This window comes from Grammomys surdaster, unplaced genomic scaffold (assembly GCF_004785775.1).
Source record: "Grammomys surdaster isolate TR1022 unplaced genomic scaffold, NIH_TR_1.0 186, whole genome shotgun sequence".
NCBI classification, from domain to species: Eukaryota; Metazoa; Chordata; class Mammalia; order Rodentia; family Muridae; genus Grammomys; species Grammomys surdaster.
This window is the reverse complement of record NW_021604631.1, coordinates 369,504-386,546: the sequence shown is the minus strand read 5'-3', so window position 1 is coordinate 386,546 and position 17,043 is coordinate 369,504. Positions and strand designations below refer to the sequence as shown.

The 17,043-nt window shown below is 39.5% G+C and overlaps 1 protein-coding gene across 1 annotated transcript in view; it reads left to right on the top strand.

Moving 5' to 3' along the window:
* The window catches only part of Chchd3 (coiled-coil-helix-coiled-coil-helix domain containing 3), a 201,609-nt gene that overhangs the window by 87,499 nt on the left and 97,067 nt on the right, over nt 1-17,043 (top strand). Inside the window, exon 4 of the mRNA XM_028768451.1 lies at nt 2,719-2,836. Coding sequence (XP_028624284.1) covers nt 2,719-2,836 — 118 coding nt within the window. The remainder of the gene's footprint in view (nt 1-2,718; nt 2,837-17,043) is intronic.

Genomic DNA, 17,043 nt, shown 5'->3' with positions numbered 1-17,043 from the left:
GGAGGAGGAGGAGGAGGAGGAGGAGAAGGGTTATGACACACCAGAGACCAAATCTGCTGCATGCACATAGGTTTTCTTCATATCAGAACAGTCTGCTTCCATGGGCTCCTGACCCCACATTACTGTTACTACTTTGAGTAACTGACATTGTCCAGCTGTGCTAAATGCTTTGTTTATGTTCAAGGTAGACGTTAACACCAGTCCACACTGCAGAGCTCAGGGCAGTGAGCTGTGGTTGTATTGATCAGTAGGTACAGTGACTTGACTTGGACCCCAAGACCTCACCCAGTGCTTGTTTGTCTCCATACACAGCAAGGTGGCAGGCCTTGTTTTCTTAAATGTTGAAGACTTTCACATGCTAATATGTTTACTTTTTTGCTTTCATTTCCAGTAGTTTTTGATCCTCTGAGTTAAACAGTTGAATCTTCATTAGTAATTAAACTTGTGTTTATATGAGTAAATCCAAATAGAGAAAATACTCTTTATTAAAATTTGCAACACCAAACAGAATGATAAAATACAGTGTAGATTCATAGCCTATGTTCATGAATAACGTCATTTTGAATGTAAAGCACATGGATGTATGTGTGCACACGTGAAATGCCTAGCCTACTTCTTGACATGTAGCAGGTGATCTCCAGGTGATAATAAATAATGCTGTATTTGATTTTAGTTGTCACCTAACTTGTTAAACAGGCAGCTTTTAAAAATGTGTAGCAATGTCCCCATTAAAGTGGTTCAAACGCATAGTTTTGTAATCTGGCTCAACAACCTTAGCAGTTATCAGTGTCCCCATGTGGACCACTCCATTTTGGTGTTACCTCCCTTTGATATGTCTCCAGGATGTTTTTGTGTATTGGGCTGTGGCTTTCCAGCTGCAGAATGCATCAGAGTCACCTGAGGCAGGGACAGCACTAAAAGGCATTTTGCTAAACATGATCCTCATGGTTTCTGATACCTAGATGTAAGACACTGCCCGGGAATTTGCATTCCAGAAACTCCTTAGATGCTCCTGCTGCAGTGTGGACCTCACTCTGAGTGCCTGATCTGGGGAGGCAGTAGGGTCTGAAGTTATTATCCTCTGCACGAGAGAGTCAGCGGCTGATACCATGCTGTTGTGTGATACCAAGCTTATATTTATTTTTGTTATTTTTCTTTTCTTCAATAAACAACTTATATGTGTTTACCATCCAGGAAAAAGGCATAATTCTGGAATATATTTTACAAGATAATTTTATTTATTATAATTTATTTCTAAGAATGTCAGGGTATTAGGATAGTGTGATGGTTTAAAATAGCATCAAGAATTTTATGTTCTCTACTTCTTTTCAAGAGTCACTTTGATAGACTGGCACCAAGTAAAATTTAGCACTCATCATTCACACTCAGAAAATTTCACTCAGAATGATACCAACATAACAATTTCACCTCCTTTTAAAGCATAGCTTACATCTTTGGGATGTCGAAGTGTTATTCTTTCAAAAGAGAAAAGGCAATCAGAAAATCTTTGTCCGTGAGATTAGACTGAAATGATCTTTCATTCAGTGCTTCTGAGTGCCTTTCTGTGCAAGACATTATGGCAAAATCTAGTGCCAAAGTCATTTATCATTATCATATACAATCAGGTTGTTTTAGTAGATTGTAACTTAATATGGATCTGATTGTGTGACAAGGCTATGGATCACCTTAATGCAGTTGTAGGCTTCATTAATAGAATTAGTAATGTGCAGAGCCTGGCACTGCCACTGCGGTCTTCTCTTTTCGCTAGAACATGTCTGGAATGTAAGGTGTCCATTGGAGGTAAGGTAGGTGGGAGCAGTCATTCCAGCAGCCTGGAGCCTGCTGTTAAAGGCTTATTTTGCATATGGCGATTGTTGGAAGATGGAGTGATACACTGGGTGGAGAGGCGTCTTCTTTGTGTTAGTGGCTCACCCCTGCTTGATTGTAGGATAAGAAACCTGGAATCTCAACATCTTGTCCACTACTGTGTCATCTATGCCTGACTCACGTCAGTAAATAACTGACTCACTTTTTGAGAGGAAGATGATGATAAGCCTTCATAGGTTTCTCACAAAAGTGGCTTGATGACCTTTGTGCGTGTGTGCATGTGTGCCAGGACTCAGCAGTACCTCTCAGGAGGCCTTTCTACCTTGGGTTTTGAGAATGTGCCTGGGACCTAGACTTGCTAGTGGTTAGGCCAACCAGCCAGCCAGAAGGGCAGGGATCTTCCTGTCTGTTTCTCAAGAACTGGATTACAAACACATACTACCACTCTGTTTTTTTTTTTTTTGCGTGAGTGCTGAAGACATACTCAGGTTCTTATGCTTGTGAGGCAGGCTCTTTATTTCCTGAGATTCCTCCAGTGATGGGATTTTTAGGTGAGAAGTTTTCAGTTTTATCTGAGAACTTTGTTAAACTTGGACACTGTTAGCTGAATCAATACCTTCTTCTCTTAGAATTCTGATGTTGTAAATGTGTAGGTGGAGGCTGGAGGAGATTACTATAGTATAAAGTTTTAAAAGATTATGGGCCAACATGATTTCAGATTTTTAATTTATGGATGTATGTTTCTGCCTTTTTATTCAGTTTTTTTAATTTAACACAAAGTGATATCAACTAACAAAGTCTTTTTCTCTCTGGGTTATTAAATAATCTAAAATATTTTTAGTCATTAAAATAATTAAAAAGGAAGTATTATTACCTTTTTTGTCTTTTCAGCCTTAAACAAGCAAGGGACCTAGAAAGAGAGAGGGCTGCGGCCAATGAGCAGCTGACCAGAGCTATCCTTCGGGAGAGAATATCCAGTGAGGAGGAGCGCACGAAGGCGAAGCATCTGGTGAGTCTCATCCTGGGTACTAAAGATATCTTGTCATCCTGGGCATCCCTGAGGTTGGGAAGCTAAGCTCTCCATTCCAGCTTTTAGTGTTGAGAAAGTAATGTTCGCTTGGCCAGATTTTACTGCGTTTTGTATATTTCAAGTAGCTGAGAAAGGTGGACCATCCAGGACACTGAGGTCGGTTACTTTACAAGTATTGAAGTATTGAAGGCAAATGTGGTGCTCATTTGTGACTTTATTGTCTCTGCTGCACCAGGCATGGGCTGGCCTTCTCTTCAACTGGCCACTTCCAGATGCTTCCCTGGGAAAGCTCCAGGAAGGTGAGCTGAGCTTTTATCAGCCACTCTCTAGACCTTATGTGTCTGGCTTGGAGAAGCCTTTTAAAAGTCAATTAGAAGTTTTTTCAGTAAAATATATTTTTTAATTTTAAAGACTATATAAATACTTTAAAATAAAAGATAATTAACAAAATTTTAAGAGTCACTCACCCATACATCTTTTTCCTGACCTGATCATGGTTTGTGCTGGAATGTGTTTCCCTATAATGTTTTTTTAAAAGGTTTCTTAGATATAACTTTGAATTTGAATAAATGCTGTATGTAGGTAAATCTATTGGTAGATTATAGAACACTTTTCTGAGCTGTAGTTTCTCATGATTACCATCCTCCATGTCCTTACCACTTATTAGAGACAATCTCCGTTGGTAGCTAAAACTGCATCTGCCTGGTTCAAGCCTGCAGCCTGAACTGCTCAGTCTCTACTTTTCTTCCTAGAAATGCATATGAAACTGTTCAGGGCCTTTAGTCCTTGCTAGAACACACTAGGACACCAGTGAGATGGAACACAAGGCCTTACATGGAGGGCTTTGAATTTCAAAATTCCTTCCCAGTAAGTAGCTGAGAGCTGCTAAAACTAGATGAGAGAAAGGCCCACTTCTCTCCTCTCTTGTAGTGGCTCTCTGTCCCTGTCTGTCTCTGATTTACAGTTTCCCCACATTAATATTAGGATGATTGACAGTTTGTTCTTTTACTTTCTTTTTAAATGACTGACTTTAATACTTATCCATGATAATGGGATACAGTGTGATACCTTAGCCCATGTATACAGTGTGCCTGGTTAAATTAGCAAAGTGGTATCTCCTTCCTGAGTCATTTTGGATTTGTGTGTGTGTGTGCCGAGAAGCTTAGAATTCTGTTCTAGTTTTTTTTTATGAACTATATAATAAATTGCTGACAGGTTTTTCTTTTCTTTCTTTTTTTTCTTTTTCTTTTAACCTTTTATTCCTATATTTGAAAAGTGAACCTATGACCAGATATAAAAAGAGGAATGAAAGGCAAAGTCAGTTTATAAAGCTCTTTCTTAGTGACCAGTCTGAGGTCTCAGGCTGCACGGGAGGAAGGCATCATCGCCAGAGTGGAGGTGACAGACAGGAGGGAAATGCCAGTGGGCTGACCGTCAGGGAAGGAGGGTCAGAAGGGAAGCCAGTAGTTTAAAGGAGGAATAAAGGAATGAGCAGCTCACTTCTGATTCTGTCTGCTCTCTGTCTGACCCGAAGCATGTTTTGAGGAAGTGGAGAAAGTGTCAGGCCATTTGTCTGAGGGGTCATTTCATTCCCATTAAAGTCTCACAATCTGGAGGCTAAAGACGAGAGGGCAAGGTTAATGATGCTCATATTTTAGGAAGGTACTGGGGGTATTTCTGGTGAGCATTTTTTCTGTCCCCCTTCTGGATCCTTTGCATCTTATACCTGGAACACTCTTTCCTCAATGGCTCTTTACCTGAATGTGGACGTACTGTCTTGTTTACTTAGTTTAAGAATTAACGAAAAGACTCCTTACATACACACATGATGAAGCATGAATAATTTCACAGAAAATGTGAAAGCTTGATCCTGTAGAAGCCAGAGGCAGCTCACATGTGTGATGTGGTTGGTATGGGATAGTACGTTCAACCTTTTGTTTCTCTTAATAACCTGTGTGTTGCCTGTCTTCACATTTGCTTAACTACTCATGTGTAAGATACTGAAGGGGATGTTCTGTTCATAGCTCGTTTACCAATCGTGGACTTGTGTGGTATAGATGACAATTACAGCACTCAGGGCTGCTGTATCTCACCATTCATCACAATGTTGGCTAAATAGAGTCCTCAGAGCACTTAGAGAGTGAGTAGGATTGATATAGTGGTGACTCAGGGGGTCTTTTCCTGTTCACAGATACTTGAGTGTTGTGGCCACAGAGGCATAACCACTACTGGGTAATACTTGATGTGTTTACTGGATTATTGCTGTTATTGTAGAAGACATACATATTCACTGGGTAAAGATCAGAAAATAAATCCAGTAATACATTAAAAATTAACACAAAAATCATTATCCACAGATAACTATTAATATTTTATTTGTGCATATCTGCATATGAATATATTTATGCTTATGTTTTTGTGTATGTTATGTATATCTGCATATTCCTATGTTGTGCATGTCTCTATGTGTTTGGGGCATGAGGTTGTGTGTGAAGTCAGAGCTCAGCCTTGAGTGTTGTTTCTCAGGTGTTGTTTACCTTTTTTTGAAGCAGGGTCTCTCACTGGGCTGGAACTGTCCAGTTAAGCTATGCTAACTGGCCAGCAGCCCTAGAGATCTACCTGTTAGCACCTCTCCAGGGCTGGATCATTAGTGTGAATCACCAGGCCTGGCTTTTTCTTGTGGGCTCTATGGTTTGAACTCAGCTCTTCCGTGCTTGTGTGGCAAGCACTTAACTGACAATGTTTTTTCCCAACAAATGACTTTTTATAGTCTTACAAAAATTTGCACATTTAAAAAATTATTTAGACTGTATGACAAAAGCTTTAGTAACAATATGTATGTTTTTGTGAGCCCTGGAACAATGGCCAATATTCGTTTGTTTTGAGGTCTCTGGAACTCAAGAGTTACAGCTTATAGGAAAGTAAACTTCTGAGTTTTATGTATTTGAGTTAACTAAAAAGTTTTCGTTTAGTCAAACTGATATGAGAATGTGTATCTTTTCTCAGTTGAGGACACAGGTGTTTTGTATGAATAAAATGAAAATACTTTCTAGTGAGAAGATTTTATGCTAATCATGGCATTCATGTTTCAGATATGTTATATTCATGAGGATTAGAGTTAATTTCCCCATGCTTTTAGTGTGTCTGTTTTGATTGCCATCTGTCACATAGGTTGAATTTATCACTAGTGATGTTATATCAACATAGATCAAGAAGTCTTGGGATCTAGACTTATATTTTTACATCTGTCTACCTGTATGTATATATATTTTGTTGCTAGAATTGAACTCTTGGTGCCGGTGAGCCACACCTCAAGCCTATTTTTAGACTTTGGAGCATTTTGGATCTCACACTTATTTTCAGATCTGCTCACCTATATTGTGAAGTAAACCTACTCTTGTGTCTACTTTTTCTCTCTTAATCAGTATTTCGCATTGGATTTATGGCTTCTTGGATATGAGCTCCAGGCTTCCCCTCAGTTGTCTCAGCAGCTGGCATTGTTGAAGCTCATTGAAGACATAGTCTTGGTGGTCTTGCTGCTGAAATCCTGAATTAGGTTCCAGTCAGAAGTTTCCTGTTTGGAAGACTTGTTTTAGCTGGGGAAACGTAAGCCTGGTCTAGAAAGGCTATCCCATTTCCTCTCTGTCCTGCATGACTGGTTGCAAAATTTTAATCAGATTTTTTCCCGAGGATTGGGAGAGGCCGCTCACTGGTGCCTGTGCCTGTGTGAAATGTTCACACTGGTGGTAAATCCTTCCCGGGAGCAATGAAGACGGAAGATTAGTGACAGGGTAGCACTAGCCACATACGAGGTCATTGCAGGTAGATATTCTGCTGTCTTTAAATTAAGATCCTGTGTTCCTAATCTCATATTTGCTGTGTCATAGATTTTCTTTTGAAATTAAAGAATCCTAGGCTGATTTTTTACTTTATAATTATATTTGATTTCTTTTTTAAAATGCCAGTTAAAAATAGTGATTCAGTCTTTTTTCTGGCTTATTAAATTATGCTGGTTTAATGTTAGTCATTTCTTATTCACTACTGAGATGTTCAGTATTTTCTTTTTTAAAAAAAGATCTGAACTTTAAAGCAAGCCTTAATTTACTTGTATAAGGGCATTTGTTTAAGTATCTTGGATCATCTGTCCCTAAATGTGAGGCCGCTTTCTTCACCCTTAGAACAGATGGTTTTATATCCTGTTTCCTGTATGGAGGTTAGTAGTGCTGAGGATGTGAGAGAGAGGAAGTCCTGTCCTCAGGAAGTCATCATGGCAGAGGCACTGTCCTGCTTCCACTTACTGCTTTCTCCTCGAGGGTTCTCTGTGTAGTGTTTGCAGTTGTGGTGTAAGACCCGAGTCTGACCGTGACATCTTCTTACATACTCTTCCCTGTGCTTCACTCATTTTGTTCTCTTCCCTTAACCCCTGTCTTTTCTCTCCTGCTTGCTGGTTGGCTTCTTCACATCAGACAGTACAGTATCCTGTCTACTTTCACTCTGTGTGTGTGTGTGTGTGTGTGTGTGTGTGTATGCGTGTGTGCATCTAGTAATTTCTGCATATGAGAAAAAACATACATTTTGGGGAGACAGATATCAGTCTTTAAAGTTTATATATCTTACCAATTCATACTACTTACAGTGCTGTGAGAAGTCCTACTTTTGAGGTGGTGGGGCTCGTGCTTTCTTTTGAAGTCATTGCTGTATTGCATCCATTTAATAGCTGCTTGCATGCCTGTTTATGCCAGGGTCCAACAGACAGTGAGAAGCTGATGTTGTTGACTAAACAACTGAATGTACGAAAATCCCAGAAATAAGAAGGAAAGAAGTGGATTTTCTGGGGAACGAGAGCCTGTTCAGGAATTGTCCTGAAGGTTGAGGAGTGGGGACTGTGTAGTGTCTTTTGTTGTAGACATTAGCATACATTCATTGGCATGGGGGATACACAAGTGTTGCTAGGGGGAAGCACAGAGCAAGAAGTGTGGTGGGATGAGGCAGCAATAGTCAGAGCTTAGTTTGTGGGGGACACACATGCCTCTTAGGAACTCTGGACTCAATACATAGGAAGGTTTGACGAAGGGCAGTGAAGTGAGTAGAAACTTGTCTTCATAGTGTGTGAGGGCAGAAGAGGAGGAGGGCATGGGGGACGCATAGAGTCTGAGAAAAGGCTGTGTATTCATTCAGCAGAGAGCAGGTGAGGCCTGAATTAGAGCATTGCTTAGGGGGAAGCAGAGTAAGGAGCTATAAGTAATATTTGAGAAATAGCTTTAGTGGTACTTTAGGTTTGAAGGTGAAAGAGGAGTCAAGACTGACGTGAGGGCTGTGAGTCTGTGACAGTGAGTAAGAATGCTAGATGGTGGATACTGTTCAGTGTAACTTCACTCAGGAGTTAGGGAAGGTGCCAGCATTAGCTATTGTTCTGTCTGATTTTTGAGAGTACTTTGGTCTTTTTCTACATTTCTCTCCATTGCCCATTTATTCAACTTGTCCTGTGTATAAGGCTCTGTTAATTACAGATGTGAAGGCAAATTAGGCCTGGGTTATCCCTCTTCATCATCTTCATTGTAGGGAAGGTCAAAGGTCATTCTTATCTCTGTTTTTCTTTTAACCTTATAATTTTTGAATGTCTAAAAACCTCACACTGTTTAAAAAAAATACAAAAAGTGTAGTGAGTGAATGCACGAATTTTGTTTCTGCAAATTTATGTGACTTCTACCAAAATGTCACTTTCACCCCCAGTTTCCTTTTTGTCTGAAATGCACCAGTGGAGCAATCAAGAGGAATTGATTAATTTTGTACTGTGTGCTTTTCTAACTCTGTGTTTTCTTTGTGCTTCAAACTGTGACAGTTGAAATTTTATGGTAAAAGAAAAAAAAGGTTTTTGAATTTGGGGTATGGAGAAAAGGGACTAAATAAGAGGAAGTGAATAGGAATACCCCGCTGTCCAGATGTGAGTCAGGGTCTGCCCCAGGTGTGGAATGCCGCTCAGGCTGTGATCCCAAAACCACCAAGATTCTTGCTGTAAAGTTTATGTCATAATAGCAATCACTTGATTAGTCAGGTAATGAAGTTTCAGTAGAACACTGGTTATCCTGGGTTCTCTTGTTGAGCACTTAAAGATAATTAAGAAATTCCTCCCTAATTTTTTTGGTGTAATCTAGGTGTTTGATTATCTATCTCATGGTTGTTCTCTCATGGTCTTCCTCCCACCCTTGTGATTTAGATAAGCGCACTGTGTTAGTTTGCCAGAAGTGAAGTTAATGATTTTGAGCTGCTGAGGCCTGTTTAAATACAGAGCTCCTGTCTTGTGTTTGATGGGTTTGAGGCTGAAGTTACAGGTATTTTCCCCAGGGTTATTGGTAAGAATAGGATCTCGAATCTACCTACAAGTTTCCATCTTCCTAGGCCTTGCTCAGTTAATAGCTGACAGTGAACTTCAAAGGGCAGCCTCCTTGAAGAAGGTGAGCACAGAAGCATGCTGTGTCCTTTTGCCTCCTGTGCATTTGGATTCAGCAGGCCAGCATAGTTTCCAAGACAAAGTGTTCACATTCTGTTGTCTCTTTTTATGTTCTTTGTTAGCACATGTGACCCAGCTTCCAGTGTGTTAGGGTAGCTTATAATTGTCAGCCTGAATGCACACAACCATAAGAAGAGGTTGCGGATCAGATGTTCTCTGGAGTGGCAGGCAGCTCCAGATCTCTTTGCTATTGCTGTGTGAGGCGAGAAGATGTGTCTCAGCCTGCCAGCATACCCTTTATGTGCATGAAGAGCCCTAAAGTGGGTAAGACCACAGTTACAGATACATTGCATGCTTGAACCTTATTCAGATGACTATATCTCTGAAATACACATTGTTGAATCCCCTGCTTCTCCAGGTAGGCAAAAAAAAAAAAAAAAAAAAAAAATGCCTACGCTCTTATTACCAAATATCCTTGTGGAAATATCATATTGTGTTGATTGTATATTGTGGGTTTAAAGGTGGAAAATGGCAAAATGACATCCCTCAGGGGAACTGTCCGCCGAACTGTATGTAGAGGTGACTTGTCCACTCGGACCACCATGATCTTGTTGACAAACTGGTAGAGAAGGCAGCGAGGGTGCACATAATGGGGCTAAAGTTGCTAGGGCCACTTCTTAGAATACTGTCATATTTTCATTTTAACTGCCCCTTTGAAGATTCATCAGGTAGCTTGAAAACGTTGGCTGAGGGCATCTCAGGGCGAGTGGTATCTTAAATGTTAGGCCTACCACAAATAGCTTATTGACATTCTATCACTTAGGTTGTTATGGTTGTCCAGGTGAGATATGGAGAGCACTGAGTAAAAATCCATAGGTAACTATGGGGCAAAGGGCTGCTTATACTTTCATCTCTCGATAATGACTTGGCATTTATTGCTAATATATTTGCTTCATAGCCCGGTTAGAAATGAACTGTCATTAGTGCCTTAGAATTTTATTGAACTGACACTATAATCTTACTTCCTCTTCATGAGGTCAAGAAGTCTTGCCCTCAGTGTTTGCCTTAGCCAGTAACAAATCAGAAGTTTAACATAAGCATAATCAAGTTTGTCAAATTCTTACCAATCCCAAGTAAGGGTTGTGCACAGTGGATTGAGCACCTTTGTGTGCAGCAGCCGCCTTTCCAGTGTTCTTTCACAGCAAGTCCTACAAGTGTCTGAGCATTGCTTTCACCCTCATGTGAGAGCATCCATATTGCTGGCTGTGATAGTCCATGTCTAGGGAGAGCCACTTGTGTAAGGGATGCTTACAGACATTTCTGCTCTGTCTGTCTTTTCTGCACCCTAAGTGGAGCTGAATTAGGCTTCCTTTGTTCCTGATGATCGGAGCTACGCCCTGCTGATGTGTATAGGAATGGTTAGTTTGTGGTTATGGAGAGAAGAACAGTGTTGCAGTATTTCTTTGTAAGCCTAAAGACAAGCTCTGCTTTCCTCCATAGTCAATCTTCTCTTTCCTTTGCTAACTATAATTTAAGGATGACTTCTCCTGAAAATACTGAGGGACCGAATTGCCAAATGAAGTAAGGCCTTTGTTCTCTGGAGAGCAAGAATCTGTTTACAGACCTGCAGTATTTATTACATACCTCATTTAGCCCATTTATCATTTTAATAGAAAAATGAGTCATTTTAGATGATTCTGAAATAATTCGAGGTAAGCTACATAGCCCTAGGCAGAATATGATTTACAGAGACAGAACCATACTATTTTCAAAAACAGTAATGGAATGGCCAGCACTGATAACTTATGATTACTTATGCTAGACTTATGAGATGTCTTCATTGTCACAAATATTTGTTGATTAAGCATTTAGAGCTTTCTAGCGAGTTTCTCCCATTCTTTTATGACAGGTGGTTCTGCCAAGTCCCGTACCCTGCACAAACAAAGATCCGTTGTTTGTTCCACATACCAGCTTCAGGATTAACTTGCCATTAGTATTTGCTATTGTCCTGATGACAAAGATCACAGTCCATGTTATGGACTAGTTTATTAGAGAAGGTTATAAGACTTAGACACTTTGTGCATAGAAATTAAACATCTTCTGTTCTTCATCACACTATGTGCACCTAGTTTTAAGTTCCATTGGATTTAAGCTTTAAATACCTTTCCTTGGGATGCATACTTGATTCACTGGGGCATAGCTAGCTGATTTTCTGTGATCCTACCTATAAATCTAGTTAGCACTGTAAAGTACACAATTTTTATTCATGGCCAAAATCATAGCCAAAACAATCTGAGTTTGTTTTTGTTACTTATTGTTTAACAGAAACTTTGAAATCCATTGTCTCACTTGGTATATTCTGCGGGAGATTATGCATCACACATATTGATGATCAAGTAAATATTCAAAGAGATGGTGAACCAAAAACGTTACACAAAAGCAGACTCTGGGTTACAACTCAGGTCTTTGGAGCCTCCAGGCTTTTGTTTTGGGCTCAGTTTCAATAATTGATTAATTTTAGTTAATTATTATTTTAACTTCTAGTGGAATTCTTTATATTAGAAAGGAATAGAATAATCGAGGAATAGGTAAATGATCAAAGCAGGAATTACTGCAGGCATAAATAAAATGTGTAAATAAAAGCAGGGTGTTGATGTACATGCAGAGGAAGTACTAAGATGTGGCTACTTGGAATAGAGGACAGATGGCTTTAACTCTTCTCTCATCCTGGAGGACTATGTTCATAACCACTGAACTTGCTGGGATTTAGGATAATCTATGTAACATCGAGGCATTGAGCTGTACACAATAGAAATATAAAGTCTGATTAAGCAACTTTAAATGTAAAAACTTTACATTTACAACTTCCAGTTGCAAATTTTAGTATTGAAAATAGTTACCTTATGTGAATCTTTATAGGAAGTCTTGAAGTGCTCTGTTTATTCTTCTCGTCGTTTAAGAGTTTTCTTGACTCTCTTGGTGTGGTGTCTTATGCTTCAGGAGAAGTCGATACGTATGTAAGGGACCTGCTTATTCCAGTTCCCATTTCTCCAACTTCAGAATAAATGTATAAAGAGGTAAACTGTTGCTATTGTTGTTGTCTATGGTGTAAAATCTTTGTAGGAGAAGAAAGAGATGAGGTTTTTTTGTGTGTGTGTGTGTGACAGTATGATGATTTAGGAGAATAAAGTACTGTTACTGAAGTAGATTATTTTTAAAAGTAATTGTATGTGTTAGCATACATTACTCATAGAATGGATTCTATTAATTTTCTGTTTTTTAAAGATAGAATTTTATGAGAAATTTTAGAAGAAATACCAGAGCTTTGTTTTATAAACTGAAGCTCTGAGAAGCTTGAAAAATGTTCCCATTGACTGTTTTAGAAATGAGTCAACTTGAAAGAAGATGAAAGAAACAAAGTAAGAATGTCATTACAGAACCGTTAATGTATTTTCTAGTTGTCCTTTCGCATCCCAAGAAGAGTCATAGTTCATAAATTAAAAGCTAAGGATAAACATTGTTAGATAAGGTATGCATGGCTGTATGTTATATGTAATATGTATTTCTTAATGTGGTAAAAGTAAATGCAGTGTAAGAAATAAGTAGGGGACCAGGAGATATCTGTGCACACACAAGGATCTGAGTTCAATCCCCACAACCTACATAAAACGACAGACCTAATTGTTGAACTCTCGGTCCCCAGGAGAGATCTTGTCTCAATCAACAAGGTGGATGACTGCTTAGACACTTTGTGCATAGAAATTAAACATCTTCTGTTTAGACTTTCTTCATCACACCGTGTGCACCTAGTTTGAGACAAGTAACATCTGAGGTTGACCTGGTTTCAGCATGAGTACACACATGCATGACTACACACATGCATCCGTGTGTGCATGCCTGAGAGCATGTGCGTGTGCCTGTGTGTACACTTGTGCATCTGACTAAACCATTTAGAGTTTTAAAAGCATTGGCATTTCCAGAACATACATAAATGCACATGGAATGACACGCTTAAAATTAATTTTTAACCCTTTTCTTGAGATAATTTCTTACACGAAAGGTGTGACAATGGTACAGCAAATTCAACTTAGACTCACCTGTGTTTAGTCCTTCCTCGTTCTTCTTTGTACCTAATTGTGAATATTAGACTCACACAAGTCTGTATTTATATGCTATGTAATGGTTGTGACGTCATATGCTGCGCATAAACGTGTACATAGAATCATTTTGCATGAGTTTCAGAATTTTTGTTCTCTTTTTACAAATTTGGTAACCAAGTATAGTTGTTGAAATCAAAGAAATTGAATAACTTTAACCCTCAGTCCAGACTCTGGTTTTCTCAGTTCTCACCACTGTTGCAGTTGCTCCTCCTCACAGAGGGTAGTATATAACCGTCTCACAGACCACAGCTACCCAGTCTAGTCCCAGACCCCACTCTAAAGGTAACTTGCAACTAAGAGGACTATGATGAGGATCTTTGTCAGTTTCCGCTCCTGCGCTGCTGCCACCGTTGACAAAGGTTAGAAGAAATGATGAGCGGCGAGGGAGATGTGAAGGTCTCATGTCAGCAAGCAGGTTCGTACTTTACACTGAGTGCAAGTTGAGGCAAAATAAATGCTTGGGAAATTTTCTTTTTGTATAACCAAAAATGCTATTGCAGGCATCCAAGTTATATCATTAAACACCATTAGAAAGTGAACTCCATTCTTACTTTTCTACAGAGGTTTTGAGTAGTAATTTCATCCGAAATAGCCTCCTCTCTGTCCCTCCCTTCCAGGTTCTGCTCCATGTAATTTTAGGCAAATTGCTTCCTTTCCTTTATGCCCTTTGTTTCCGTCTGCTTAAAATGAGGACAGAGCCTTTAATGTACTTCTTTCAAGTCTGTTACCTTGATGAATAAATACATAAATACAGAGGTTCTTTGAGAATGCAGACTTCTACGTATTTATAAATTGGCTTTTCCTAAAGTAATTTCATTTCATGAATAGGCTACCAGTTTCAGGAGTCACGTCTATTTTAATTTTCTTTAGTTATTAAAAAAGCCTATTTCAAAATAAGAAAAATAGTTAAAGCTAAAAGCTTTTATTTTCTTGCTTAAATTGGATTTTTGTCATTGAAAACTTACTCTGATTAGTTGAAATGCTGTAGGCACAGGTATAGATGCTCTTAGCCACTGTGTAGACAGGGTCAGATTTAGAGTTTCCTTTTTTGGAAAGAAGAGGAAGGGGTCTTTGGCTAGTAAGTTTGTTTGCTTTGAATGAGGTCTCAATACTTTGTTAGCAAAATAATAGGTATTTTAAGAAAAAAATAATACTTGAAGGTGTTAACAGAAGTTGGTCTACTTACTCCTTTAAGTGACTACCACATGCCCTAAGATTGCAGCAGTATGGGGACCTCAAAGTGATGCCAGCCACAATATGGGGAGCCTGAAAGGCATTGTACCAAATGACATAAGCCAGACACAGAAAGACATTGACTGCGACTTTATAGGTTGGTTTCTAGCATTGAATGCAGAAGTAGCAGTGGTCATTGGCAGAGTTTAGGATCAGGAAAATGAGGTGGTGTTGCTCACTTGAGTTAGTCTATGAATTAGTTCTGTGTATCTATGTTATAGCGTAGACCATACTTAACTGTAATAACATACTGCACACTGAATCTATAAGGAGGTAACTGTAATATGACAGGCCTACAAATGAGTGTGATTATAATAATCAGCTTACAGTCCGTACATATGTTGGACCATTGTTTTGTTCACCTGAAATATATGTGTAATTTTTATTTGTCAATTATACCCTGATAAAGGTAGATGGAAAATAAAGACCATGGAGGAGAAAAAGAAATTGTGACTTAAATTTCTGTTATATGGTAGGTCAACCCCTTTGCTACCTCAAAGCTCTACAGTTCATCTTTTCAAAATTTTATTTTTTTCATGTGTTCAGCTCATTAACAACTATTTGTTAAGCTTCAATTGACCATTGTATTGTCTTATCCATTTCTGACATTTCTTCCCTTTTCTAGCTTTCCGTTGCCCATTTTAAATTTGCAACATAAGGACAGTGGCATCTTTAGAATGTTTCTTGTCATTTCCTGTCATGCATGGGTGACAGAATATATCGGTTTTTGAAACTTATAATTTTTTTAACCTCCTTATGGAACTCAATTTATTATAAAGAGATTGGCTCAGTTCCAACCTTGAAGGCATCAAAAAGAACAAGTTCTAAATACCATCATTTAGAATGCAGCGTATTTAGCTAATCTCCATCTTGTATGTCTCCATTTCCAGGACACAGCCACAGTAGTACATATGCTTGGCATGTATGCTGTAATCCTTCCCCCCCCCCCCCCCCTCTCATCTCTTGGGAAATCCTGTATAGTGAGCCTCGGGAACAGCTGGGCCCGAGGGCAACCCAACAGAAGCAGACCTGTGAGGTAATCAGGTTTTGTCCTTGTAAATGACATGATGCAAATGCATGTGGTAGATTAAAATATATTCTCTCTGGCAGAAATCTTTTATTTGAATGGGAAACCTCCCATCAATTCCAATCTCAACAAAGGTGGTTGCTGCTAGGGAGAGTGATTGCCAGGGTGGCACATTTCTCAGGCTTGGCTCTTGATTCTGAGCTGTGTTGGTTATAATCTTGTCTTGGTATGCTATGTTTCCAGAATATATCAGTTTTCGTGTTTCTTTGACTTTTTCTCAAGATTTATGAATGAGGGGGTTAGCTTTTTTTGTCTGGCAAGTAGCAAAGCCTATTTCAGAGTCTCTGATCAATAATTGTAAAATAACTAGAAATTGATCCACGGCAGTTGTAAATCCATTCATGCATTTCTATTAAAGTCTGACACCAGAAGCTGTACAGAAGGCCTCATCGTTGAAGCGAGGACAGAGGCAAGTACTGGCCATGGTGTATTAATGGAATGCTCTTACAGGGTTCACAGCAGACTGAGATCGCTTGCAGCTTGCTGGTATAGCCTTAGTGGGAAGCTGGAGCCTACATTGCTTACAGGCAGAGACATGATGTGATGTGACACACATTACATCGCCTCTAAACTAGATTTTTACTGAGCGTGACTTTGCCCTCTTCCCCACTTAGGTCTGTTTCTTTTTGGTAGAATAAATTCAGGGAATGCACAGGTGCTATGTTTTCTTTTTGTTTTACATTTCTTCGCATGCCTGTGAGTGAATTCCATGTGTGTGGTTGCTGGCTGGCAGAGGCTCAAAGAGGGCATCAGGTCTTCTAAAGGTCGAGTTGCAGGTGATTGATACTCCTTTATAAGTTTTTATATACTGGGAAACATCCCCACTTCCTTTGGTAGAAGTCCATAATTTTTCATTTTTTTTTTTAGAATTGTAGATTAATCTAGTTTTTCCCTGTGGTGGAGCCAAGTTTCTGCCATCATGGCCCACCTTGAGGAAAGTCCACCCAACTGTGTTTATTATGTCTTGTGGTATATTGTTGACTTTTCTCATTAGAATGGTAAAATACCTTGACAAGAGCAACTTAGTGGGAGCTTGTTTGAGGTTTCAGTCTGTCTTGGCTGGGAAGTCACAGAAGCAGGAATGTGAGGTGCCCGGGCAACACCTGTACAGCTTGCTGCTGCCGCTGCTGCTGCTGCTGCTGCTGCTCCTCCTCCTCCTCCTCCTCCTCCTCCTCTTCTTCTTCCTCCTCCTGCTCTTCCTCCTCCTGCTCTTCCTCCTCCTCCTCCTCCTCCTCTTCCTCTTCCTCCTCCTCCT